Genomic DNA, 26,923 nt, shown 5'->3' on the forward strand with positions numbered 1-26,923 from the left:
CCTCCAGCTCCCCGCACCCTCTGCTCACACCCGACCTCAAAAACCGGTTGGGTCGCTAAAACCGGGACCCGACCTGTGTCGGGAGCTTGGGGCTGGGGCTGGCTCCGGCTCCGGCTCCGCTGCTGCCCCCCCCGTCGGCCCCCCCCCGCCGCCGCTCACCCTGCCCCCCCCCACCCCCGCCCGGCTCTGCCCCCCCTCGCTTCTCCCTTCCCCGGTTCTTCCCGGGCCCGGCGAGCCCCAAATCGGGTGAGTCGCTCTTTAAACGGCTGGAAGCTGCACCATGTGATGCTCCAGCTCCGGCTGGGAGCTGGCAGAGCCCGCAAGAGCCGAACGGTGCCGGGCACCGGGGGACGCAGCGGAGCCCCGCTCGCCGCGGCGAGCCCGGTCCCCGCCGCCCCGAGCATCCCTCCGGCCGCCCGCCCCCCCCCACCCCACCCCCCCAGCATGCCCCCCGCCTTACCCTGCGGGTGAAGACTTCTTGCTATTTTTGGGGTGAGGGCAGCCCAAAACAAGCCCTCGGCTTTGCAGGACAAGGTGAGCTGGGTCGGGGCCGGGCGGCTGCTGCCGGGCGAGGTCGGCGGGAGGAAGCAGCCGGGACCGGGGCGGGGGGGGGGGGGGGGGGGGAAGCGGGGGCTCCGCTCCGGCTGCATCGGCCCCGTGGGGCTCTGGAGGACGGTCCCGGGGCGGCCCCGAGGGGCGGGAGGCGGGGGGGTCCGGGGCTGGCCGGCGGCTCCCGCTCGCCCCGCAGCTCCGGGAGCGGTTGGGAAGCAGGATGGAGGTGGGTGCAGGATGAGCCCCCGGAGGGGAGGGGGCGGCGCAGCCCCAGGGGACGACACAGACGGGAGAGGGTTATTTTTCCCACCCCCCCCACTCCCCCACCCCCCGCCCCCCGCCGCACCGGCTGCATCCCGGCTCGCAGCCCGGTTAACGATGCCAGTCGCTAACCGCCTCCCCGTGCCTTTGCAGGTGACCGAGGGACCCCAGCGTGAGGGGGGGGGGGACCGGAGCATCATGGCACACCCCGTCTCAGCCTTCCAGGCTGCTTACATCTCCATCGAAGTCCTCATCGCTTTGGTGTCCGTGCCGGGGAATATCCTGGTCATTTGGGCTGTGAAGATGAACCAGGCGCTGCGGGATGCCACTTTCTGCTTCATCGTCTCGCTGGCGGTGGCCGACGTGGCCGTGGGGGCTCTGGTCATCCCCCTGGCCATCATCATCAACATCGGACCACAGACGGAGTTTTACAGCTGCCTCATGGTGGCCTGTCCTGTCCTCATCCTCACCGAGAGCTCCATCCTGGCGCTCCTGGCCATCGCCGTGGATCGATATCTGCGGGTGAAGATCCCCGTCAGGTAGGAAAACCCATCGGGACGGGCTCTGCGGTGGCTGCTGTGGGGGTTAAAAGGGAGCGAGGATGCCCCAAACTCTGGGGGAGGCACTGGGAGAAAGGTTCTTCTTCCACATTGCTGACCCGGGCACATGTGGCTGCAGCAGCAATCGGGGCTGGCTGGGCCGGGGGCGTCCCGGAGCCTCCGGCAGCGATGTTTGGGGGTTCAGGGGGGTGCAGGCAGAGATTGCATTGTGCAGCCGGCGGGCAGGGGAGGGCAGCCTTTCATGGCGTACCCATGGCAGGGACAAAGTGCCCCCCCCTGCACATGGGAAGGCACGGTCAGGGTGCTTCGGGGAGTGGAAAGGGGATGATAGATTTGCCTTCAGCCCAGGTTTTTCTCTGCTGTGGGGAGCCCAGGAGCCCCGGGGTGATAACCTGCTTGCTCATGGACACATGGGACATGGCTTTAGGGTTTTGAGGGACCGGAGGTGACAGCCCAGCACACCTCATGGGACAGGCTCACCCAGGAGAAACCGCTGGCTATGGGGCTGCCCCACAAATGACTCCTCTCCCTGTTTTTCCCCTTCTCATCATCTGTATCTGTGGTCAAAGCCAAGCCCATAGCAAACACTGTGGGGCATAAACAGTGGGGACGCACTTTATTTGAACTCTGCTGCTCCTGGAGGAGATATTTAACCACTTTGTGCCTGGCTCCCTCCCCGACGGTGCTGCAGCCCCTGGGGCTGGGGGGAGGCAGCCGCGGGGCCGGGATGCTGCGGTGGGAGCCGGGGGGGGTATCAGTGGGGCTGGAAGGGGATGGGACACCAGGTGTCGGCACCACTCGAGTGCAGCCCACACATCCCGGCGCAGCCCTTCAATGCGCGGTTGCTGTCGCTGGTCTCCCTTGCTCCGTTCGAGGACATGCCCAGGCTGCAGGGACACCTTTGCCAGGCTTGTCGGCTCCGGAAAGGTTCCCGCTGCTGAGACCATTGCTGGAAAACTCAGCCTAACCAGGATGGCTGAGCACACGCACAGCTCGTGTCACCCCACTGACGCCCTTGTAATTCAGACACGGGCTCCAGCCTGTTTGCTGGAGGGGTCCACGACCCTTGATCAGCGCAAAGGCTCCCCAAAAGGTACCAAACCCTCTTGTGTTAGGTGCTGCTCGAGGGGCGTAGGACCCTTCCCAGGGCAGGAATCACCTTCCTGTACAGGGAGACAGGGACAGGAGGCACCTGCATCGGGATCAGCTGGCTGCTCAGGGGTGCTCGGTGTCCCCAGATCCACTGGATCAGGCCAGAGATCTGTTGCTTTGGGGATTTTTCCCCCAGCCGTGGCCGGCACAGGCTGCTCGGTGAAGGAGCGTAAGGCAGAGTCGGGGTGGGGGGGGCACAGGATAAAACCACAGTCCGTTGCCCACACGATTTCGCAGGCTGTTCCCAACTTCCTCCCTAAAAGTGTGATTTTTTTTTTCCCAGTCTGAAAAAATCCTCGTCTTCCAACCCATCGGTGTAAACCGCAGCGATTCTCACCCTGCCGCCGCTCTCGCTGCTTTTTTTGGTCCTCCTGCATCCCCTGCGCGGTGGGGATGGGTTCAGGTGTGGGAGGACTCAGGCTTTATACATAGCAACGCTGCCTGGCTCACGTCTGTCATTTTTCTAACAAACCCAGTCTTTTTTCCTCCCTTGCTGCCTCTGAGCATCAAATGGGCCTTTCTGGGGGGGAGATTTCTGCCCCGAATCCAGGAGTTTTGCTGGGAGAAATATTAAGTTAGAGCCCTCCCCTGGTACATAATTTGGGTGCGTTTTTCTTAGGCAATATCAACCCTGAATTTGATCGTCCTGTTTCGTGCCCGAACATTGGGCATTGTAGGATTTTTCCTCTGAATTTTTGTAGCCTACTTTAATACTGAAAGGCTTCATAGCCTCAACAAAAAGGGTTCAGCTTCGCTAGCTCCCCTGTTTGCTTATCCCTGGATGTTCCCTTCTTTCCCTGGCGCGAATTCCCAGCATTTGGCAAATGCGGTGTTCTTAGGTGATTTTTGGGCCCTGGGCACAGCAGCGGCAAAAAAAAAAAACAACATTGGATCTCGCAAATAGGACTGAAAATGCCGCTAGAGAATATTCCCTGAATCTGAAATGCCTCAAGTTTCTCCCAGCCTGTTGCCGGCCGCTAAGAGATGATGCTGGAAGCGTTCGTACAGCACTGACAGCTGGAATCGTGGCTTCCTGGTGTCGTTCCTCACCGTGACACCGAACCCACCGGTGTGCAAAGCGCTGCTGGGTGCGGAGAGCCTGCGGCACTGCGGCAGCACTCGGGTCCCCAGCAAGACACCCGCCGTGGGGCCGTGTCCATCATAGGGGCCCTGGAAGAAGCCAGCTCCCTCTCTGGCAAAGCTGCCCCTAAGCCCGTCACCCTTCGCCTTTATATTTGGGCTCTGTGGCCAGGTCTCCCTGGATTTGGGATGTCCAAGGGGGATACAGCGCAGGAGGAGGAGACGACCCATGCCCACGCGTGGCTGCTGGTGCATGGTAGAACTGCTAATTTCCCGGAGGTCCACGGGCAGAAGCAGTCGCCGGCAGCGATGGCATCCCACAGAGATTTGCAGGCAGGTAGGGAGCGATGTGGGGGGATCCCTGCCTCCGCCACATCCCTGGGGTGGCCAGGACACGCAGCAGGGGCATCCCCTCCGGCACGGGGCCAGCCAGCGTCAGGCACGGAGGGGACAGGGTCAGCAGACAGTGCCGCAGCCCGCTCCTCTGCCAAAGAAAGTCCCCAGATAAGCCTGGCACAGGGTGGCTGCTCGCCAGCGTGACCCACACGTGGCCAAGGGGGTCTCGTGGGCTGTTGTGTGCAGGATTCCCCCACCCCCATCCCCGACACCACTCTCCGCTCGCAGGCGGTCCTGGCTCTGCCAAGGCTCGGGGAGGGGGTACAGTGGGAAAGGGAAATGAATGCGTTTCAAAGAGGCAGCCGGCAGGGACGGGGAGCAGCAGAGAGGTTCCGTGCATCCCTGCTCCGTCCTCCTGCCGACGACCCTGCAAATGCCATCTCCGCTCCGGGCGTCTCCAGCGAGTCACGACTTTTCATTTCGGGTTCCATGAAGGGGTGTGCAAGGGTTTCCACATCCCTGTCACGTACTGGGGCCAACCAGGGGGGAGATGCCAACAGGACCGTTGGCTGGGGAGAGTTGTCTGAAGGAGAAGCAAAGTCACCACTGGACTTTCCAGGCTTTCTATTTAATTAGGGGGAGCAAGGACTGGAAGCGCCGTTTGGCAGGGAGGGGGGAACATGGTGCATCGCAGCCTGGCTCCGGCTCCGGGCTGCCCACCCCTGGCCCCAGGGGCTGAGAGCTTGGGGGAACAGCCTACAGGTTTGCTCCTTCTTCCAGCAAAGCCACGGACCCGTCCCCTGCCCACGCACCCGCCGGAGAGCGAGCCCCGGGGTGGGGAGGTCGGGAGCTTTGCAGTCCCGGGGGTGGGTATTTGCTGGAGGCGCGTCTTCAGCAACCGGTACCCTGAGACTTTTGTAGTGTGTCTCGGGATGGCAGCGGGAGGTGCCCAAGCGGCATCCGATGCTTCGTCTGGGGCATCTTCCTCACTCCCGTGGCTGTGTTGCCCAGGGACACAGAAACACAGAGGAACGTGGGCCACTCGTGCAAGGTGGAGGCCGATTTTGCGGGATGGAGAGGGGTCTTGCGTGGCTCTGAGTTGGCACCTCCTTCCTCCTGCTCTCGGAGGTAAACCCAGTGCACACCCAGCATGGTCGGGGGACGGGGATATCCCACCGAAACCTCTCCCTCTGCCCCAAACCCCTGGCTAGCATCCCTCCCGGCTGCGGGGGTCTGAAGGATGCTGCCTCCCCCCGAGGGGCCTTTTCTCCACTGTGGAAGGATGCAAGAGCATCGCTTGGGATGAGCAGGCTGGAGCAGAGGGTACCACGCTCCCCAGCCTCCACAGGAACCGCTCTAAACAGCTGGAAACCACCTAAAATAGGTTTGCTGCCTTCATGCTGGTGGAAAAGCTCCCATTTCCCCTCTTGCGTCCTTCCTCCCCAGCCGGTGGCAAGGCAGGACCCCCGTCCTGTCGTCCCCCACTAGCCGGGCACAGCGGGGTCCCCCAGCCCAGCCCAAACTTCCCTCTCGCATCTCCGGGAAGATGAAACGAGTTCAAAGGGAGGGGAAGCAGCCGACCGGGGGCGTCCGACAGGAACCGGCCCCTCGGCATCCCCGCGGCGGCTGCTGGCGGCAGGATGCTGGAGGGGACGGTGCCGGAGGGATGTTTATGGGGGGATGTAGCTCCTTCGGCGTCAGCCTCCGCTGGCCCAGGGGCCCCCGTCCCTGCTCTGAGATGCTGCGTTGGGCTTTTTGGAGAGGGACACGGCAGAAGGAGCTGGTGTCCTTGGCACACGCTGAACCACAGCCCCTTGGCCGGGGATGCTGGATGCACGGACACAGCCTGGTCCTGTCTTGATGTGTCCTTGGGGGTCCTCGCCTTGTCCGCTTCACTTGGACCACCAGCTCTTTCCTCAAATGCTTTGAAACACGCCAGGAAGATAAAAACTGGAGAAATCTGCTGGTAGCAAGGGCCCTTGTACGTGGGGGTCTCTCACTCCACAGCAGGGACCACCACCCTCGGTGCCTGGGCCCCGACATGGGGGTGCCCCCAGCAGCCCTGCCCCTTCTCACCCTGCGGCATCCCAGGGAGCATCCCGCCAGGGCAAGCTACATTGTGTGTTGCTGAAGGTTTCAAACGCACACGTGAGGCTGCAGAGCCACGGAAAGGAGACCAAACGGGGCTGGAAATTGCTAGGAAGCGGGGGGGGCAGGAGCCTGGTGCGCAGCAGGGGGAGAGCCCAGGGTAAAGCAGGGTCTGCGGGTGGCTCTGCGGACAGCACAGCCATTCTCCGATGGTTCAGAAGTGTCCTGTGCTGAGCCTTATGAGATAGAACAGCTCAGGGGGGGCAGGAGCATCCCTCGGTCCTGGACTGCAGCGCTTGCAAGCCAGGAGACGAGGAGGACTGGCAGGAAGGACTTGCAGGTGACCTGCGAGCTCTTGGATGGAGCTGCTGGTGGAAGGGGGAAGCTTTCCCCGCTCAATTCCGCTGTTTTTCAGGCTTCTGCCTGAGCTCAGGCTCTTGCCGGGATTGCAACGCTCTTTCCCCTTCTCTCTGAGCCTGCCAAGGGCTGCAGGTGTGGGGCCAGCTGGGGCTGGGTCACAGGGAACCTAGGAAGTCTCGTCGCCCTCGGCCAGCTGGGTCGTGGAGCAGGACACGCGTCTGAGATGGTTTTCCCGTCTTTTTTTCACTGAGAGTTCATGGAGGGTCTTGGCAGGAGCGCAATGGGCACCCTGCTGCCATGGGAGGGGGGATGAGAAGGACGTCGGGATGAAACTCTGCTTTGGCCCAAATTCCCAGGCATCAAAGCACGTAAGGGCCCATGGGAAATATTTCCAGCACTCCCAATACTAAGTGCCAGGAAACTTGCCCGGACACCTGGGCTCTGAGACCCAGCAGATGTGTCCGGGATGGAGACAGGGGAGTTTCGGACCAGGCTGGGATGTGTGGTGGCCCCAGTCCCTGTGGGAGCTGGTCCCCTGGGGATGGTACCCAGCGAAAAGGGGAGGTATCCAACCTCAGAAGCAATTTTTCAGGCTGGCACGAGGGTTTCAACCCAGAGCAATGGGATGGAATTAAGAAAATTAAATGTACGCTCCATCTGAGGGCAATTTACTGGCCAGGCGATGGGTTTCACGTGTGCCCAGGGAGGCAAGGGTGACTGGAGATGCCTCTAGCCAGCCTGGCCAGAACAGCAGACAATAAGTGACGGCAGCGGCGAGCAATCCTGCCCAGCCAGGCAAGTGGATAAACCACACTGTGGCTCTTCCGAGGCTTATTTTTAAATTCGGAGAAAACATTTCAAAAGCGTCCAGGTGACTCAGAGCAGGGAAGGAGCGTGAGCTGCAGGGGGGGCTCTTACACCCGGGAGCTCATGGAGGTTTCTTTCAACCTCCGTTAGTCAACGAAAAGAGGCCGTCCATCCTTACAGGCCCTTGCCCCTGCAAAAGAAATGTGCATTTCCAGGGAAAGCATTCCCATTTTACCCGAACCAGAGAAATTCTGGGGACTGGCAGGTCTTTGCAGCCTCAGAGTGATTTTCTCTCTGCCCTTGCTGCCCTCCACCAGGTATATTTTTAGCAAACGAGGGTGACCTATGGAGACCTTCGTTCCCAAGGAAGGGGCAGATCCGAACAGAGGATGGAGAATAAAAGGCAGAAACTCGAGTGCGGAGAGGTTTGCTGGAGACTTCGGGTAGTTTCTGAGCTGTGGTTTCCAGCCCCCTGCACCAGTTCAGTGTGTGGGTGCTAAACCGGAGCAAGCATTTCACAGCGAGCTCTGCTGGAACCAGATCCAGGGTGCACGGACAAGCTGTGGCCGCTCCGGGACCAGGAGCTCAATTCTGGTGTCACCAAAATATTCGGAGCCTTGGAAACGGGAAGGGATTTACCAGCAGGTTATATTGGTCTCGAGATGCTAGTAAATACCCAGGCGAGCCGGTTTCCAGCACGACTCTGTGATCCGCAGAGTAATTTTCAGCCAAGAGCGCGCTCAGTCGGAGATCAAAGCCACCAGGGCTCTTCCCTCGGCGAGGGGACGGCTGGATGAGGCTGGGCGGGAGCGCGCACAGCTGCTGCAGCGGCGACGCCAGGCCTTTGCCGTCAGACGCAAAATCAGGTCACCCGAAAAAGCTGCAGCCGCTGCCGTGCCAGCCAGAGGGAAGCGGCTTGGGCTGTAAGCGGTGTCCCCGGCTCCGGGGCTCCTAGGGAAAACCCCGGGGTTTGCGGGTGTCCCCCTCCTCGGGGCGCAGCGAGGGTCTGACCGTGGGATGCTCCGTTCTCGGTATCACGGAGGGAAGGGGAGAAGAGCGGTGAATCCTCTGCACGTTGCGCTGGACTTGCTGATATTTGGGATCATTTCCAAATGTTCTGGGAAAAATGCGTGGCCTCCAGAGACCCTGGGCTGGCTTCCAGGGCAGCAGCACCCTGGCTCATCCCAGCCCTTCTCCCGTGGGGCAAGACGAGGTTCCCGTGCTGGGTAATCTGCCCGGGGTATCACCTCGCCCTGACCCCGTTAGCTGCGAGTCAACATCTGTCCCTTCAGCGCGGCTTATGTCCGTCTGCGTTGCGCTGCAGGGCGATGGGTGAAAACCAGCTCCTTCTTGCTGGTATTTGCTCGCTACACCCCAAAATCACGCTCTGGGAATATTTTCATTGGTTTTTTTTCCAATTTCTACTGATTTTCAGGTTAAAGCATTGACCCTTGACAATGCATCACCCGTAAATTTGAAGGCGTGTTCCCAGCCAGGGCAATAGCACATTTGCAGAGAGGGAAACTGAGGCACAGAGCAGCACCATGGCTCACGCAGGGTGACCCCACCGGGCAGGGACAGAGGCTGGGGCACAGCAGGTATGGAAGCTGAGATACGCCAGGACAGCCTGGCCTTTCTCTTCATGCCCTGTGCAGTGATCAGTTGTCACGACTGTGGCGGGGGCATCCAGCCGCCAGGCTCTTCCATGATCCCAGCCCATGCCATGGTGGTCCGTGCAGGAGTAACTCAATGAAATGGGGTTACCCAGGAGGCCAAATGGTCCTCCCGGGCTGCAGGTCCCTGATCTGCAGAGTCCGGACCCAAGAATGCCAAAAGTCACTCTTGTCGGCAATTGGTGCTGATTAAAAGTGACACCATCTCCATCCGCTGAGAGCGTCAAAAGGGGCTGAGACACATTTATAGGGACGATGCCTTCAACAAGGGGAGTCCTGCCCATGAATTCATCCCGCAGGGAGCACAGACATCAAACCAGATGGAGATGGGTGGATGGAACCCAGCAAGGCTCTGCCACCTCCACAGCAGCAATTCGGGTGTGTTGGGCACCATCAACCCGAGAGGAACTTCTCTACAAAGCGGACAGAAGGGACACTAGCCAGCTTGCATTTCTTCATCCCACAGCAATATAAACTGACCATGAGGTCCCCATTGAGCAAAAGGTGAGGAGCACCAACAGCCAGGGCCACCCTGACATGGTGGGATGGACAGCGAGGTGTCTGCAGTAAGATGGTCCTGTGTCCACGGTATGGATAGTCTGTCAGACAGGTTGAGCAGCAGAGCCCCCAAAACACCTGGGGACATCCAGACAGACCGTCACACTCCCAACAGCACCACTGAGCACTTCAGAGATGGTTTTCCCTTTTCTGGAGTGACTGGAGTGTTTCCAAGGGCTCTGGGTTGGTGGAGGCCATGGTGTCCAGTTGGGGTTTGGTGTCCAGTGCTTTCCAACCATGATGCGCAGCTGCTGGCACTAAGACAAGTGAAACACCCTACAGAAGGAGGCTCTGCCAAAGCAAAAGCTGCTGATTCAGCCTGCCCAGTCCCGCCAGCCCAGCCTGGCCCTGCAGGCAGCGTGTCAGGAGTGAGTCAGGACCAGCTCACCATAGTGTGTGCCGTCACCCCGGCTGGAGCTGTGCTCAGGGCGTGCAGGAGCCCTTTGATGGGGAGTCCTGGGTCTTCTCCCACACCATAGATGGAAGAATGTGACTCCATCGGCAGGAGGTGTCATCATCACCTGGTTCCTGCCTCTGCTCCACGCTGGCTGGAGCAGGCGATAGAGCAGCAATAAGTGACCCAGGGGGCTGGGGCTGGGTGCGCAGATGGGCTCAGGCACTCCTCTGCCACGGAGCCAGCACCAACCCCTTCCCCAGCCACCGTCTCTGGAGCCACAGGCTGGTGTCCCTGTCATTGCCCAGCCCTTGGCACGTGCATGTGGCGTCTGTCTTGCTTTGGTCGGACATGTGCCATGTGGCCACCAACAGCTGAGCCACCCTCAGCTCCTTTTACACCCCAGGATGCATCACAGCAGGGCTTGTCTAGCCCATTCCCCATGTTAGGAGGAGCTTGACTGTGTCTTAAAAGTGCCAGGTTGACTTTGTTGACCAGAAACGGGAGTCTGGCCGTGGGCTTGGATGGAGACAGTTGGGACAAAGCCCCACCAGACTCCATTTTCAAAGTCGGATCTGGAGGGACTCCCAGAGCCACAGCTGCAGTTTGCAGTCAGTGAGGCCAGACCCAACGAGATCTCCAGTCCAGGACATCTCAAAGCGGCTTTGTACCCAAACACAAGGGACTATTGGACAGGAGGCCAGGCTCTGAGGGGACACGGCAGCCACTTGTCTGGGTGGCCTGGGACCTGCAATTTCCTGAGACTTCAAGGCAGAGCAGGCAGGGCTGGGTAAAGGCTCAGGGACAGGGGCCACGGAGCCACTGCATCCAAATGGCTGTGCTTGAAATCAGCCTGACAGCAGGGAGGAATGACTCATCCCAAGGAGCCACAGAGCGAGCCTCGGCAAGGAGCAGGGTTTGGGTGGGACCTGTCGGAGCAGACGAGAAGGAGTCAAGAGGGGTCCGAAATTCAGAAAGTCGGCATATTGGCAGGTCTATATTCGGGTGCGGAGGCAGGGGGGACAGAAAGGTCGCTGCAACACAGAGAAGGAGGAAAACGTGGAGGAGGCACAGTGGTGAAATGACCTGGGAGATGAGTTTCTTCATGACACACACGGGAGTCATTTCAGCGTGGAAAGGAACTGATGGGCTGGAAGAAAACCTCTGGCTGGAGGAAGGGCAGGGGAAAACCCTGCAGGGTCTTGCCTCCAGGGGTGTGAGGGAAGCCCAGGTGTGGACCAGGGGGGCTGCGGTCCCTGCAGACAGCGGGACATGGAGCACGGAGGAGACCACACGCATAAGGACAGGTTGAGAGTTTGTCCCCTTGAGGACAACAGCGCTATCTCAGAGCCTGGGGAAATGACAGCCAGCTAATACAGACAGTATTGGTTTATCCTGGAGGTAAATTAATGATTTTTCAAAACGTATACAGCAGGGATGGATGCAGGAGCTGGGAGCTGGAGAGAGCCCAATGTGCAGGTTGCCAACGGGCTGGGACGAGCGGTCCCAGGGAGCCGGTCCTTTTGGGACACATCTCATCCAAGGTGCCCTGAACTTTCAAGCCCCATGGAATGGGAAACCAGCCGTCCCAGAGGCTGTCCGGGCTCCTGGCAGGGACTTGCCTTCTCTGGCAGCACGGCTGCCCAGCTGCTGGGGCAGGCGCGCGGCTCTTGCGCGGGATGCCCAGTTGCAAGAAAGAGCGATTGATGCTCTCCAAGGCGGCCACAAAAAAGCCCCACAGCCAGCGGGGTGTCCTGCAGAATAGCAATGAGCTGAGCACCCCCTGCTCCGCAGCACCCAGCCCCACTGCAGCCTGCCGCCGGGCACGTAGCCGCCTTTCTGACAGGAGGGCGGCTGAACGGGTAGGTCTAGGTACGAAGGAGACATCATTGGTGATGCCATCGTGAAGACAGTGTAAAATAACCCTGAGGTGTTGGGACCCTCCTTCCTATAGAGCACAGGTAGCAATTGCCTATGGGCTAAGGGCCAGATGGGTGACGGGGGGCAAACAGGGGAGGAAGGACCATTTTTGGCGATGTAGGGCAGCACAGGGCAGGATCAGCCACTGGAAAGTTTGCAGCATCTGGGTTTGGCCTTCACTGCACTGAGCCCGGTGGGACCCAGCGGCTCCCCCTCACACCCTTGCCCCATCTCTTGCTGCCTTTTCCATCCTCCCCCCCATCCCTTCCTTGCCTGGGCTTTCCCCCCCGGCACTGAGCAGGGGCCGCTTTCAGCAGCTGCCACAGTCTTGGGTGATTTGCTTGGATTTTTGTTAAGAACATAAGTCTCTGTTCACAAAAAGGAGCTGGAGGAGGACAGTGAATTTATTCCCTTGTTTTCCTGGCCAGCCTCCGTCCATGCTGTCCCTGAGACCATGCGATGCTCCTGCGCCCAGACCCCCGGGTACCAGCAATGCCCGAGCAACACCACAGGGACACAGAGGCAGAAAGGTGACATCCCTCAGTCCCGGACACTGCCTGGGGTGACAATAATACGTTTCCATTGCTCCTCAAAGGAGGGCCAGAGGGCAGAAAACCGGGACATCACTGGCATGGTCTATCCGCCTTTTCTGGGCCATTTCTCTCCCTGCATCCAGAGACCAGGATGATTTTTCTTGGCCTCCTTCAAATAAGGGAAGCGCCAGCTCCTGGCACCAGGAAGGCTTTCTCATCCAACTCCGTTCATTTTGCTTCACTTGGCATGTCACAGCCCCCCTCTGCGACTCAGTTTCCCCATCTGTTCACAGGGGGAATGATGCTACAAACTCTCCGAAAGCACCGAGAGGCTGATGCTCAGAAATGCTGTCTCAGACATAGCCATAATTAGCACAGTCTTACAGACTAAATTATTCCTTTCTTTTCTGCGCCGGTAAAAACAATCAGCGACTTAAAGCTTGTGACATGCAAACATGAGACGCTCGTTTTCCTCAGTGCAAACGGCTCTGCTCACCCGCCGCAGCGAGCGGCCGAGACAGGGAGAGAGCTCAGAGCGTGTCCAGATGGAGGTGGCAAAGCCGGCACAGAGCCAGACGGACGCCGCGTGGGTGCAGGCGAGCGGGGTCTATTTTTAGGGAGATCATTCCCCCCGTTCATCACTGCCGGGACACACGTGCTTTATGGACGTGCTTTATGGAAGGGTGATGGCCGGGTCCCTCTCAGGCTTTACGGGGACCATCACCGTCCTCGTGCTTGGGGAGGACTTGGTCGTGCCTGGCCCGTGCATCCTTCATCTCCATGCCCTGCGCCAGCCAGGCTGCCTGGGCAGTCCCAGGCTATGTCTGCCCATTGCTCCTTGCCTGGATTTAATTGACAGAGTAATTAGGAAGATGCAGAGGGTGTAATTTATGCCTCGCTGATGCATTTGGCTTCAACTGGTCTTGGGTCTGAGCTCTTTCTCTCTGCCATCCTGATGGAAACACTGAGCTGCTTCATTCCGGGCAACAAGGTTCAATCAGTTTTCCTCCAAGGGAATAAATAATCTTTTAAATCTGAAAGAGGAAATAGAGTTTAAATAATAAACTTCAGGTTTGCTTTGCACTTGCACTTTTTATTTGTTTTCTTGGAGAAAGATTGATTCTCTGCGGTGAGGGAACATTTGATTGCAGTGTTAACTGGAGCCTTCACTTTCAATTTGGCATTTCATTTGGATGATCAAGATATATAGATCTGGACAGATTCTTCCCAACATAAATAACTTGGTGGCTTGACACGTATGTACTCCGATCCTCACTTCTCCTGTTTCTATGGTGTTGTGGAGGGGCGAATAACACAGTTTTTACTCATACTTTGGTGGCAAGTTATGTTGAGTGGAAGTTGGAAGTCAACTATAGCACGAAATGGCACCTCCAAAATGATTTTCACTAATTGAAAGTACATATAGCCAACTCATTAGCGTAAAAAAAAAATAATAAATTAATCCAACTGCTTTTTGCATTTGAAATTGATCTTTTAATCAGGGGAAGTATGCGTTGGACAGAAGATGCTGAACTGGTTGTTTTGGGTTATGGTGTCCTCTGAGGTTTAGAAACAGTAGATCTCGTCGGCACTCCTGATTCTCATTTGGATGTTAGGCAGAGAAAACAACCTCCCTCGTTTTGCAGCTTCCAGCCAATTTTTCAGTCTTGAATGTACTAATCTCCTGAATCGGGCTAAGTGCAAGAAGGGAAATGTTCCCTTTGCAGCGACAAATTGTGCTGTGAGGATCCTGGACAGCAATAACAAGTTGTAGCCTAAGAAACTGAGGAGTTCAGTTGTTGATTGCAAACTCAGGAGGCGGGTTAGTAAGCAGAAGTGTAAAAACCAAGAAATTAAAAACCAGCCGATACTAATCTCTTGCTCCAGATGTAATTATCTCTTTTTCTGAAGAGTCCTTCTGCATCGGAGAGATAAAGATCCACCTCAGCCCTGCCTCATGGCTGGGTTAATGCCTCTTCACAGGAGATGCTATCTCCAGTCTCCTGCCTCCCATTTACCCAGGGAGCGGAGCTCGATGTCCTGTCGGATGCAGATGAAATGCCAACGGCAGGTCTCAAGACCCTTCCTATTTCCTTTCCAGTTGGGATCTCTGATCTGCTCCTGCCTTTTAATGGCTCTCGGTGTTTTTCAGACTCACCTGGTTGGAGGTGTCCTCTGGGTACTGGCTTGTCCTTTGATGTAGCGGCATTCTCAGAGCGTGATGGTGACATGCAGGGAAGGACGGTGGCACCGGGCAACCTGCCCTGGTGCTGTACAGATGGCACCAGGCGCCTCCTTAGCTGGCATCTTCCTCCTAGTGCGGCCGGCTTTCTGCAAGCCACAGCGTTTTGTGGGACGGAGCGTGAGCCATAGAGGCTCTCGGAGCCCCATCACACCAGGCATTTTATTTCTGCCGCCTCATTTCAATTTCTCGTAGAGCCCACATTTGTCAGATTTGTTGTTTTAAGTGGTTTTTAGAGCTGCTTGCTTTCTTCGTCCTCCCCTCTCCCTGCTCCCTTTTCCATTTTTGGCGCTGACTTTCGGAGTCCTCCTTTCAAAGAGGCTCTTTTGCATGAAGAACAAAAAATATGCAAAGCATAGAAAAATTCAAATACAATACAAATAGTGTTTGAAAAAACACTGCTTTTATCCAGCAAAGTCCTGGATTTACACTGAAGATAGCCAAAGCTGCGTTTTATCCCTTCTCCTTTGTACTACACAAGTACGTCGCCCTGACTTCTCTAGTCACACAGAGACACGCAGAGACACGCAGAGACACGCAGAGACACGGAGAGACACGGAGAGACACGCAGGATCAGCTGCTGAGCCCGGCCTGGGCAATCAGCTCCCACCGCGACAGGGGCAGGGCTGATGTGTGAGAACCTTTGAGGTGGCCACATCCACAGGGTGATGGTCTGGCGTGGCGAGAGCAGATGACCTGAGACCAAGCGCATTGATCTTCCCACCACGATGCTGGGCAAGAAACACCTCCAGCGCACTGTCCAGAGGGGGATGCACGTGGGTTTTGAGCGACTCCTCCTGAAAGCTTCTCGCCCTGCAGAAATTGCCTCCTGCCGGAGGTCGGGTTGCTCCCAGCATAGCAGGGGCTCAGACGTGTGATGGGGGCGTGCGGGACCTGGACTGAGACTCAGACCCGTACTCCTCTCCAAGGAGATGGTGCCACACCACATTTCTATTTTTGACAGCCAAACTGTATAAACACTAAAAAAGTCCAGGAAATTTATTGCGCAGGGGTAACATTGAAGCCAAGTCCGCCATGCCCATCATGCTGTCCACCAGCGATGTAGCCAGCTCTCATCATTTCACCCCCGTCGCTTCGGGACTGGGCTGTTCCCCTCTATGTGCCCTAATTTCCAAAGTCCTGGTGCTGTAGAAGAATCTCGACTTCTGTTTCTTTTCTCTTTTAGAGCAGCACTTCTCGTGCTTTGCATTGCAGAGAAATGCTCAAAAATGCTGCTGCCTGAAACCAGGAGCCAAAAGACAAGAACATCACATTTTTTTCCCCCTAGTTCTGAGATTCTGCAGCTCATTTCATGATTTTGCAGCTGTGGCCAACGGCGTTAAATCATTTCCCTCACACCTACGTCGGCGTCCTGGAGGGAGAAGCCAGTGATCCAGGAAAATCCTGGAGGGCTGTGACCACACATAGTGGAGCTGGGAGGGAGCCCTGGAGCCGCCTGGGTGTGGGAGACGGAAACCTGCCTCTTACCCCATAAGGAAGAAGGGAGCGAATCTGTGGCTCGGTGCGACTTGTACCCCATTGAGCAGGGACACCCTCAGGACTGTCACACAGCATCATGAGGGTGGCACATCCAGAGCACAGACGCCCCAGCATGGGTACTCAGCACCCTTGGGTGCACTCAGTGCTGCCCACGGCATCGGGCAGTCCCATCCCCTTTGGGGCACAGAGGGGCTGCGTGGGGTTAGAGGGCAGCACTCCCTGGCAGACAGAAATCAAATCATCATTTCCATCGGGCATCGGATGTCCTGGGTGTCCCCAAGCCCCTGCTTAACCCCCACCCCACCACGTCTTGGATGAGGGGGCTGAGCACCGGGTGAGTGGTCCTTGCTGAGCATTGCTGCTTACGCAGCGACAGAGCGCTTGAACCGGTCAGGATCCAGCTTGGAAACAAGATTAACTTTATGTGCAGAAAGGATTTATATCTGCTGCTGGGGTGAAGGATGCTGCTTGAAGGATGTGAGAAAAATCGCCTTTCTCATTAAGCAGCACCAGACAACACACGCTCCTTTGCCTTCTTTGGACAACAGCAGCGTCTCCCCCACAGCCGCGGCAGATCCTGAAGGGCAGGGACATCTGCGAGGTCCCTGTGCTTTCCATCCCTCCTCTCTGCAATCTCCAGCCCTCCTCTGCTCCTCCTTCCCCTTGCAGCACCCTGTCGCGGTGGGAGCCGCTGGGATGCCCAAAGGGAAGCCGTTGGCTCCGACCCACGGCGGACCCACCATGGAGGTTACTCACATCGCACTTCTGAGAGGAGGACAACTGGGCAAATGATCTGAAAGAAGCTCTGCAGTTACTGGAAGCCTGTGGTTTGTTCCCAAAGATGGGTTGTGATTCATCGCCAGAGCCCAGAGATTCCAGCGGCACAGATATCCCGAGCGAAGCAAGCTGCAGAGATCCAGCCAGCAGCTATTTCTCCATGGAGGCCAGGAGCAGCTCCAGGAGGGGGGTGCAACTGCTCGGCAATGAACTCATCCAGGCTGGTGTGATGTTGTGGCTGCTCCTAACATCCCAGAGACCAGAGATGGGATAAGACTCTTCGGCTCAGCAGGCAAAGATTTAACTCAATCCTCTAGCTGGAACCCGAAACACGGGCAGATTTAGACTCAAAAACCAAGTGTGGGTGTGTGGATGGGTATTGGGGAGCAGGCAAACAAGTCCTTAAGCAGCCTCATGAGGCTGTGGGTGATGCTGCCCCATGGCAGATGCCAAGCTCGAGGTGGGCTGAGCTGTGGTGTGTGCTTTGAGGCTTGGTCCCACCGGGGCTGATGGCACCCAGAGAGCGGCAGAGGTGGGGGGATGTGTCTGGCCTCTGGGTCCCCGCCGTGGACCGCTGGAGCCGGGGGAGGACACCTCTTCCCACATTTGTAGCCATCCGCTGGATGGACGTCCCTGATGGGCTCTCATGTTCTCTATGGCCAGCCTGGGGTGAAGATACCCTGGCACAGCCTGGCTGCCCTGTAGAAGCGTCATTCCCCATTTTCAGGCATTTTAGACCATAAAGCTCTTTTCTACCTTATGTCTCCTGCTTCTTGTGGGGATACTCGTGTCCCTAGTGCTGCTTTTGGATGTGCCCACAGCCCTCAGGGATCCCAGGTGCCTCCAAGACCCCAGGAGATGTGTCAGGCTAGGTTGAACCCACACCAAGGCAGCGGTTATCTCCCCAGACCCTGTCTGGAGTCCAGGAGGGCTGCAAATGGTCCGGGTCCCTGCACAACCTGCTCTGCCATAGCTCAAAGCACAAAACCTCCTTTTTTCTGTCGCTTTCTTGCTGTTTGTTGGAGCTGTGGCCAGCTCCAGCTTCACCCACCGCTAAACAAAGCACTCACCAAAGCCCTGGGGACGCCATGTCTCAGTGTGTGAGGACCAGTCAATTTTGGCAGGATGGATTTGTTCTCATAAGCCTCATAATCATCCTCGCCTTTATCCATTAAAGAATTACTGGCTAATAAAAGCAGTTAGAGACATTTGGTGGACTTGCCAGCTGCTTCACCCAGCCATAGCTGCTTGTGCTTTGCAGTCACTTGTTGCAGAATAATTCCTGCTCAGAGAGCTACCGTTTTAGGATGGTAAAGCCAAACCCTGGACACAGACTGGGCCAGGAGGAACTTCAGTGGCGTGCACACAACCCAGCGCACTTATGGACCTGTACACCCCCACGCACATGCTTTCAGCCTCTCTCCTGGTGGCTTTGGACCAGGTTTGCGTTAAGCAGGCTCGTGGTGTGGTGCCGTCTCCCTCTTGCTGCAGTGGAGGAGACCCAAAGTGTTCTGGGAGCAGAGGTCCTCAAAGAAGAGGGTTGGTCATGCCCAGCTCCTCTCTCTGCTGAGCCTGGGGTGCTGAGCTGCTGTAACTCCAGGTCACCCCATGTGGGCTGAGCTGTAGGGCTTAGAAAGGTGCCAGCTGCTCGTAAGGCTGATGCCAAGCAGAAAGGACACCATATGGGGAGAAAATCCTTCTATGAGTCTCAACGGGGTGGTCCCAGCCTCCTCCACAGGGTGCTGTTCCAGCTGCGGTGGCAGCCGTGACCTCTGAAATCATGGCTCGTTGTACACAGGGGGACTGGCAGCAGCATGGCAGGGAGGACCTGGCACCCGTCGGGGACATCCATCCCTGGAGTCCCTCGCAGACTCACAGCTTTGGACCTCCTGCCCCCACCTCTTCTTGCAGCAGTCGACTCAGGGAGCAACGAGCACCCTTCTCCCGTGGTCCCCTGGGCTGTCCCAGCGTGTGCTCCAGACTGGGGCAGCTGGTGATGATGGGAGCAGGGCAGCCCTGACCTGGGCTCTGTCCCGATGGGTGCCAGAGAGGTTTTAGGTGGAGATTCGGGATGCAGACCCATCTGCATGGGTGATGGATAAAAGGTGTCGGTTTCCCATTGCTGCCTCTCCTGCTGTGGGAACCTGCTGCAGCCCCACCAAAAGTGTGACCTGTAGAAAACCCAACGTTGTCCTCACCCAAGTGTCCCCTCCAGCTGAGCTCTCACTCACTCTGAGCAAACAGATGGCACCAGGCAGGGATTTTCCTCCTCAGCTCCTTTTAAATCAGTTCCTCAAGGTCACGCGAGGAATCTGAGGCCAGGACAGTCGAAACTGCCTTGCTGCAGTCACCTGGCCTGTCCTCTCCCACCATGTCCCCCTGTCCCCTCTTGTCCCAGGGGCCTGCTGGCACTTCTCAGGTTTCTCCCACATCTCAAATTTCTTGCAGACCAACCAACCAGAGGTGCTGGGAGGGGACAGTGCACAGGGTACCTTGGGTCCTTCTGGTCCCTTTGGAACACTAGGAAGTGTCTCTGTGGTAGGACATTGGTGTCAGGCTGGAAATACTGTGCTCATGGAGGCTGCTGGGCTATTTTGATACAGGACAGGGGTTCCATCACCAACCAACACCAATGTCCTTGCCGCAGAAGGACACACTATTCTGGCTCACCTGAAAGACTCGCCAGGGGTTTTGGATCAGTTTTTTACATCTTTCCTTGCCAGCTGGCATCTGACAAGCAACAAGCCTGGGATTTTGGGATCAGGACTATCCCCCTTGCATCCTAGAGGAGATGCTGATAGGGCCAGTCTCCTCCCTTCCAAGCATTTGTAGGAACAGGCTGTAATGGAGGGCTCCATCCAGCTACGAGCTTTGGCTGATGTTGGTTGACGTCAGTCCCTCCCAAGGCCACCGCTCACGTGGTGACACACGCACCAGCAGTCACAAACCCACATTTCTTCTGAGGTAGAAAACCAGAAGTGATGTGACCATGATAGCAACGTGCTGAAACGGTGTCGGCATCCTCCTGCCCAGGAGATGTTTTCTCACATCACCTCCACGGTTGTGTCGTTGCCACCTGTCAATCCCATCCTGGCTGCGAGAGATGCCGGGAGGACGCAGGAGGGTGTGAAACGCCTTCATGGTGGGAGCCATCCAACAGCTCCAGTCGTCTTTGCAGACAACGTGGGCCCGTCACTAGTGTTGACTCGCTGCAGTTGCTCGATGGATGCTGTCAGGAGTGTGAAGGTCTGGGAGGCTGGTGTTTGACCCCAAAGAGTCTCAAAGCTCCCAACTGTCACATAGGAGGGATGTGAACAAATAGGAGGTGCAGTCAAATGATGCAAGGGGGACGCTGGTGCTAGGAGGCATTTATGCCAATTCTAGCAGACCTTTTTAGAAATTTCTAAATCCTTGATAACCTTCAAGATTTTGAACTTTGGGTTTTTACCTAAACGAAGCGCAAAAGAGATCTGAAGGGAAGGAGGGAAATAGCCAAAGCAAGAGACTGAAGAAGGAATAAACTTTTCATGTCCAGGGTTAGACATGACAAAGGAGCCATGATCAGGATCCTTCTGTCACACAGTGTCCCTTCTGCAGCACTTCCCACCTTGTGCGGGTGCCCAGGGACCTCCTCGTCCCAGCCCTGAGACGCGGCTGAGATGCTGGTGAAGATGAAGATGAAGATGAAGATCCCATCCCTCGCAGCTGCCGGATGACACTTCGCATTTCTCAGCTTCACATTTCTGAGCAGCTTTGAACACCAACATCCGAATTTTCCCACCCAGTGGCCTCCAGGACACTGAAAGATCTGAAGCAAAGTTGCAGCCAGGAAAAAGGAGCAGAACCCAAAATGCTCTGGGATCAAAGCGCTTTTGTCTAGAGATTTCCAATTAGATCAGGACATGCTCTGGCTGCTTCTCCTTGCTGCGTTCATAGCGCAGATGAGCTTCATGTCAGCTTGGCCTCCTTTCCTCCTACCATGTTGGCTCCAGCTTCATTTCATTAGCGATGGCCTGCCTTCATTAGTGAATTAATTCCCCAGGAATTGCACTGCAATAAGGCCTACCAGAGCAAGGACCAGCGAAGCTGCATTTTGGGGCTGGCTGGACAACTGCAAGTATTTTATGGACAAAAAGGATATTCACAGAAATACTAAAAAAACCACCAAATTTTGTTCAAACCTGACCTGAAATCTTTGAAGCTCTTTCAACCCCAACAAGAGGAGATGTTTTGTGAGTTAGATTTGGATTGACCTGTGGGGTTTAGGAAACGAGCTCTTGTCTCTCTCTTGAGGGTCAGACCCCAAGATAAAAGTCAAATCAATAGAAATGCAATGGATGTGCCACTCTCCATTTGTTTTCGGATGTGTCCTAATATGTTATATGGCCATGGGGGCTTTGCCCACCCCGTGCCAGACACCTGAAGAGCAGGTCCTGGGCTGAGCTGGGCTCCCTTGGCTGCAGCAGAGAGAGATGCAGAGGTCTGGCCACTTCAAGATGTGGCAGAAGTTGAATCTAGTCTGGAAATGATGAGCAAAGGGAAAGGAGGGTGGGTAGCATCCTCGAGGTGAGGGCCTGGGGAGCATTTCATGATCTCCTGGAGAAAAGGGGCCTTAGCATCTCCCCCAGTGACTCCATCCTCAGCCCAAGAAACTTTGTTTGACTGCAAAGTCCCCCGGCGCATCCCACCACGAGGCAGCATCTCTCCCTGGAGGACCCTGCTCCATGTCTCCCCGTCAGCTCTGCACAGCCCTTGGGGACCATTTGTCTGCCTCCACCTCCACCCATCACTTCTTGCACTTCCTCTGGGGATACAAACAGCACTCTATTGATAATTGATATTTTGCCTCTTTGCATTATTTTCCAAACCCTCAAAGACATTTTTGTTCCACACCAAACCAAAGCTCTTGCTCATCCCAATTCACCAGGGTATCAGTGAGGCTGAACAGTGGCTGTGCTCCCGCCAGGCTCCTTTCTCCTGGCCTTGGCAGGGCGTCCTGGAGGACTTGGGGCGATGCCCATCTCTGTGGGGAAGGGATGGCGCAAAAACCACCAGTGAGGGAGGGCGGGAGGAAAATCTAGCAATTATGGTCAGGCTCAAAACCCCACAGACAAAGGAAACAAACCCAGATTGCATGATGATGGTGGTGACTGTGATCATGGATGTTTTAGTCACAGCTGTTAATAAAAATAATAGTAGTAATAAAATTGTAATGATGCTAGCAATTGTTCCAATGCTGATGATAATAATAAGATTATTTATTAATTGTGAGCCATTATCAGCATTATCTAGTGCTTCTGCCTCCCAGACCCATCTCAAACTCCAGCCCTATCGTATTAATGCAAAATGAGGTAAACGAGGAAGACTTTTTCTTCATGGCATAACCAAGGCAGAAACACGGGAACAGCAAAGTCTGTCCCTGACCCCTCGGCTAATTGTCCCCTGCCAAACCCCGTGTGCGATGGGGCTGAGCATTAGGTGGGATCTTGCATTTCCCTCCTTTGGGTAGGATTGTCAGCCTCCAGAGCAGCTGAGCCCCGTGAGAGCTGCATGGTCAGACCTGTGGGGCGGACGGAGGAGGAACTCAAGGTCATTTTATGGCTTTTGTAGGGCTCCATGTAGGGGTGACGGGGGGCAGTGGGCACCCATCAGCCCCCGGGGAGCACGTGTCCCTGCAGGTGCTGCAGCTGCCTCTGCCCTTGGCTTGTTGCTTGAAGGAGCAAAGGGAACAAAAGCCCCGGTTCCAAATGTTGTTGATTTCTATACGTTTTTTGGGTTCAGCTGTGGTTCCTGTGACTGTGATGCACTCATGCAGGGGGATGCACAGACAGGTTTTGCTCTCATCTGCCCGCTCCTTCTGCAGTGCCACGCTTAAGCTTCGTAGGGCGAAGTGAAGCGAGGAGGAGGGAGAGCCGGGTCCTTACACTCCAACCATTGTGGGTGTCGGGCCAGGGATGTGCAGCCAGGTGGCAGGGATGGATGTGCAGCAAGGAGGGATGGACGTGAACCGTGGCAGAGAGATGGATGTGCGGCGGGGAGAAGGGATGGAGGCGCAGCGAGGTGGGAGCATCCGTGTGCGGCAGGGAAGAGGAGAGATGGATGTGTATTAACAAGGGATGGATGTGTATTAAGAAGGGATGGATGTGAATTGAGAAGGGATGGATGTGCAGCCAGGAGGTGGGAGGGACGTGCACTGAGGTGGATGAGCAGCCAGCAGCACGTGGGGTGGTTACTCTGCTATGTGTGTGTTACACCCTGTGGACCATGTGGGCCTGCGTGCACCCGGGGACCTGAGGTCTGCACGACCTCCACAGCTGTCCTGATAGCCATCTTCAACAACACACGGTGTTCTGGAGCTGCGGGGGGCCGGGACCGTCCGGGCTGGGCCCCCCGCAGCCGTTCCCCATCCCCTCTGCCTTGGCTGCAAGAGTGAACACTGCGTTCCTCTCATCCAGCCCTGTCTCGGTCTCAGTGCTCCTTCTGTCCCCTGCGCTCCCCAAACCCAGGCGTGAGGGCAGGGGGAGAAGGGGTGGGTGCCCTGGGAGCAGCTCGATCCCTGGCTGCTGGCTGCAAGCCCTGGGAGGGTGTTTGGGGATGGTGGTGGCACGGCTGCTGCTCAGCAGCCTCATCTCTCCGGCGGTCGCTGTCGCACAGGTCTGCGGGACGGGGAGCACCCAGGACCACGGCGCATTCAGCAAAATCAGGAGAAGACCCTAGAAACCCCTGGGAGTGGGAAGACGGGACACAGCCTTGGATGCAGGGATTGCAGAGAGGGAAGGACTAAATGGGGCTGTGTGTGTGCGGTTACTTCTAGTGTCCCCCCACCCTGAGCTGCTCGAACCTGGGAAGGTGGGAGTGGGGCGTCATGGCTGGAAGGGCACATCATCCCTCCCTAAGGGCCTGTTGTTGGTGACATGGGGTGCACGGTCCAGCACACAGCCCTGCGGCAGCCTCTGGTATCCCTCTGCCATCCGCTGCTCCCATGCCCCCCCCACCCCGCTTTCCTTCTCTCGTCCCACAGCGCTGGTGCTCTCCCACCATCCCTCATCCTCCCCGTGCCCCGGCTCTCCCTGCCCCGCGTCTTTCTCAGGGTCTCCTGCCCTCTCTCCTCCCCACAAGGAATAAATCACCCTCCGGCTCCAGCCTCGGCTCTCAGAGGAAACAGCAGCCCACGTTGCCACCTCCTTCCCATGGGACCTGGCTGCCTCCGGGATGCTGGGAATCTGTTCCCAGACCAGAGGGTGTTCATTCGGGAAAGTTCTTGGGCACTGGTGGCTGGACCCTCTGGACCCGTGGGGGCTGATGTCCCCCACCCCACCCCATGGCCCTCCATGCTCCCACCCTGACACCTTGTCCATGAGGTGGGTCTTGAGAAGGGACCTTCAAAGGGGAGGGAGAGTGGGTTTGGGTGCTTGGCTGTATTAAAAAGCCCAGAAAAGCACCATTTTTCCAGCGTGAGTAAAGGCTGCAGACATGCAGCAGGGAGTGCTGAGCATCACGATGGAGATCCAGGTTTGCCAGCCACCTCCACGTGGTTCTGTGGCCAGGTTAACACCGGCATCACTGAAAAACCCAGCAAACAGTCAGTAAAATGTGCTTTGTTCAATCCCCTCCAGTGGAAAGCAATAACACTTGGGCTGCAAATATTCTCGGCCTCCAAGGAGAAGCTTTCTCCTATGAGGGACAGGGGGAAAAAATCAATCTAACAGGCTCCACTTCCCGCTTGGAGAGCTCTGTAGGGACGAGCCCAGCCCTGGCGTGCTCCCTGGTGGCATCAGGGAGGGAGCAGAGCCCAGCCAGAGCAGCGCTCTCCTCCTCCTCCTCCATCCCTTGGCACCAGCCCATTCGGAAAGAGGGTTTTGTCGATGGGCCCAGCACATTAGGAGATGAAACAGGCTGTGCCCAGAAGCTTCCGCAGGGCTCCATTAGCCCCAGCGGATCCTTCCTCCAGCCTGGTGCATCCCAGAGGACGCTTTTGCTGGCGATTTCCTCCCCTGGCACAGGGGCAATTGTCTGGGACAGGGTGCCGGCAGGGCTGGTGTGCGTGGGGAGGAGAGGGTGACCTGCTGCTCTGGGTGTAGGGTGCTCAGACATAAGGTGGGCTGCCAGAGAGACATCAAAGCCCCCCTAGATATGAGGGTTGAACACTCTGTCACGCTGCAGGTTGCTAATGCATTTCCTGGCTTGGCATCAACCCCCAGAGCTCCAGGATCATGTCTGAGGTCTCTGCTCATCCCTGGGGCCAAGGGTGGTGGTGGTGGGAGACAGGGTGAGGTTCCCCAGGGCACATGCAGAGAAACTAGGCCGTTAACACATCTATCAGGACAAGCTGTTACTGATTGCCAAGGAAGGGAGTGAGGAGCATCGTGCCACTGCAGCATGGGCACTGCCACCTCACGTGGGGCAGCCTTAACCCCAAGGCAGACCATCCCGCTTGTGTTTAATTCTTTCTTGCGGTTGTTGTCTCTTCCACAGGTATAAGAGCGTGGTGACACCCCGGCGGGCAGCAGTGGCCATCGCTTGCTGTTGGATCGTCTCCTTTCTGGTGGGACTCACTCCTATGTTTGGCTGGAACAACCTGAACAAGATGCGGAGGACTCAGGAGCTGAACGCCAGCCACACAGAGTTTGTCATCAAGTGCCAGTTCGAGACAGTCATCAGCATGGAGTACATGGTGTACTTCAACTTCTTCGTTTGGGTCCTGCCTCCCCTGTTGCTGATGCTTCTCATCTACCTGGAAGTCTTCAACCTCATCCGCAAGCAACTCAACAAGAAGGTCTCCTCCAGCTCCAACGACCCCCAGAAGTATTATGGGAAGGAGCTGAAGATCGCCAAGTCGTTAGCACTGGTCCTCTTCCTCTTCGCGCTCAGCTGGCTCCCTCTGCACGTCCTCAACTGCATCACCTTGTTCTGCCCATCCTGTGAGACGCCGCACATCCTCACCTACATCGCCATCTTCCTCACCCACGGCAACTCGGCCATGAACCCCATCGTCTACGCCTTCAGGATCAAGAAGTTCCGGACAGCCTTCCTGCAGATCTGGAACCAGTACTTCTGCTGCAAAACCAACAAAAACGCCAGCACCACCACGGCCGAGACAGGCAACTAGGAGCTGGGAGAGAGCGGAGAGGGGTCCCCTGTGCCCAGCCTGGTCCCCGTCTGGCCGCTGCTCCTGCTGCCAGGGGACAGGGCAGTGAGGACACGGGAGGGCTGGGTTCACCAGCCCTGTGCAATCCGAACCGCCGTGTCCCCCAGCTGCGCCAGGGGGTTATTTATTCACAAGCATTGTACTGTTTTGATATTGTAGCCTGCACTGTCCCTTTCTTTTTTTTTTCCTGTTTGTTTTTGGTTTTGTTTTGTTTTGTTTTTTAAAGCATTGCCAAGTATTTAAGGAGAAATTGTACAGACAAAGGCACGGTTTATCTTCATGCAAATAAAGTAAAATGATAAAAACCGCCCAGGAGGTCCTCTGCCGTTGATGGAGACCTCTGGCTCCTTGGAGCAATGCTGGGGACACCGCGGGTTCTGGCCCCCGCATCCATGGACCCACGGGGGTACCGGGGCAAAGGGTGGGAGTGAAGCTGCTGAGAACCAGGGCAGCCCAGGGCAATGTGATTTCTGCAGCTCTGAAGCTGGGAGCTTTCAAGCCCTTTCTTTCCCCTCGGTAACCCGGGAGAGGTGAGCTGGGCAGAGACATGGGAAGAGGTGGGAAAAAGCATCCCATGGCCATGCCAGCGCCCACAGGGTGATGAACCCACCACCCCCACAGAGCAAAGGGTCAGTCTCCAACTCTCAGCGCTACCAGAGAGGTAGGTAGAGGGGAGAGGAAACCCTGAAGCGTAACCCCAGAGCACTCTGCAAGAAGTACCCTTTGCTGCCCCAATGTCTCCCCACGCACCCCAGCAGCACCCGCCACCCCTGCGAGCTGCACCCAGGGAGCTGTGTGCCTTCCACGTGTCTTCTGTCTCCTTTTACTTTGGCTTTGAGTCATTTCCCCCCTCTTTTCTCCTGCCTCTCTTCTGTGCAAAGCAGTAGCAAGTCTCTCCCAGCCCCTGTTTGTCTCATCTGCCCCATGTCGCTCCCTACCACCCTCCCTGTGCAGCCAAACCCTTTTGACCCAAACTTTGTGG

General features: G+C 56.8%; 1 protein-coding gene across 3 annotated transcripts; it reads left to right on the forward strand.

The window, feature by feature from the left end:
* The first annotated feature begins 400 nt into the window (after positions 1-400).
* ADORA1 (adenosine A1 receptor) lies at positions 401-26,230 on the forward strand. Of its 3 annotated transcripts, none has more exons than XM_063356708.1 (3): positions 401-534; positions 967-1,352; positions 25,269-26,230. In XM_063356708.1, exons 2-3 carry the CDS (start codon positions 1,012-1,014, stop codon positions 25,900-25,902), a joined length of 975 nt encoding a protein of 324 aa, XP_063212778.1. In that variant the 5' UTR covers positions 401-534; positions 967-1,011; the 3' UTR covers positions 25,903-26,230. The 3 variants fall into 3 exon arrangements, with proteins under 3 accessions (XP_063212778.1, XP_063212777.1, XP_063212776.1); XM_063356707.1 differs by lacking the exon at positions 401-534 and adding an exon at positions 636-778; XM_063356706.1 differs by lacking the exon at positions 401-534 and having other exon boundaries at positions 873-1,352.
* Positions 26,231-26,923: the final 693 nt, after the last annotated feature.

Source organism: Chroicocephalus ridibundus, chromosome 20 (genome assembly GCF_963924245.1).
Source record: "Chroicocephalus ridibundus chromosome 20, bChrRid1.1, whole genome shotgun sequence".
Classification (NCBI taxonomy): domain Eukaryota; kingdom Metazoa; phylum Chordata; class Aves; order Charadriiformes; family Laridae; genus Chroicocephalus; species Chroicocephalus ridibundus.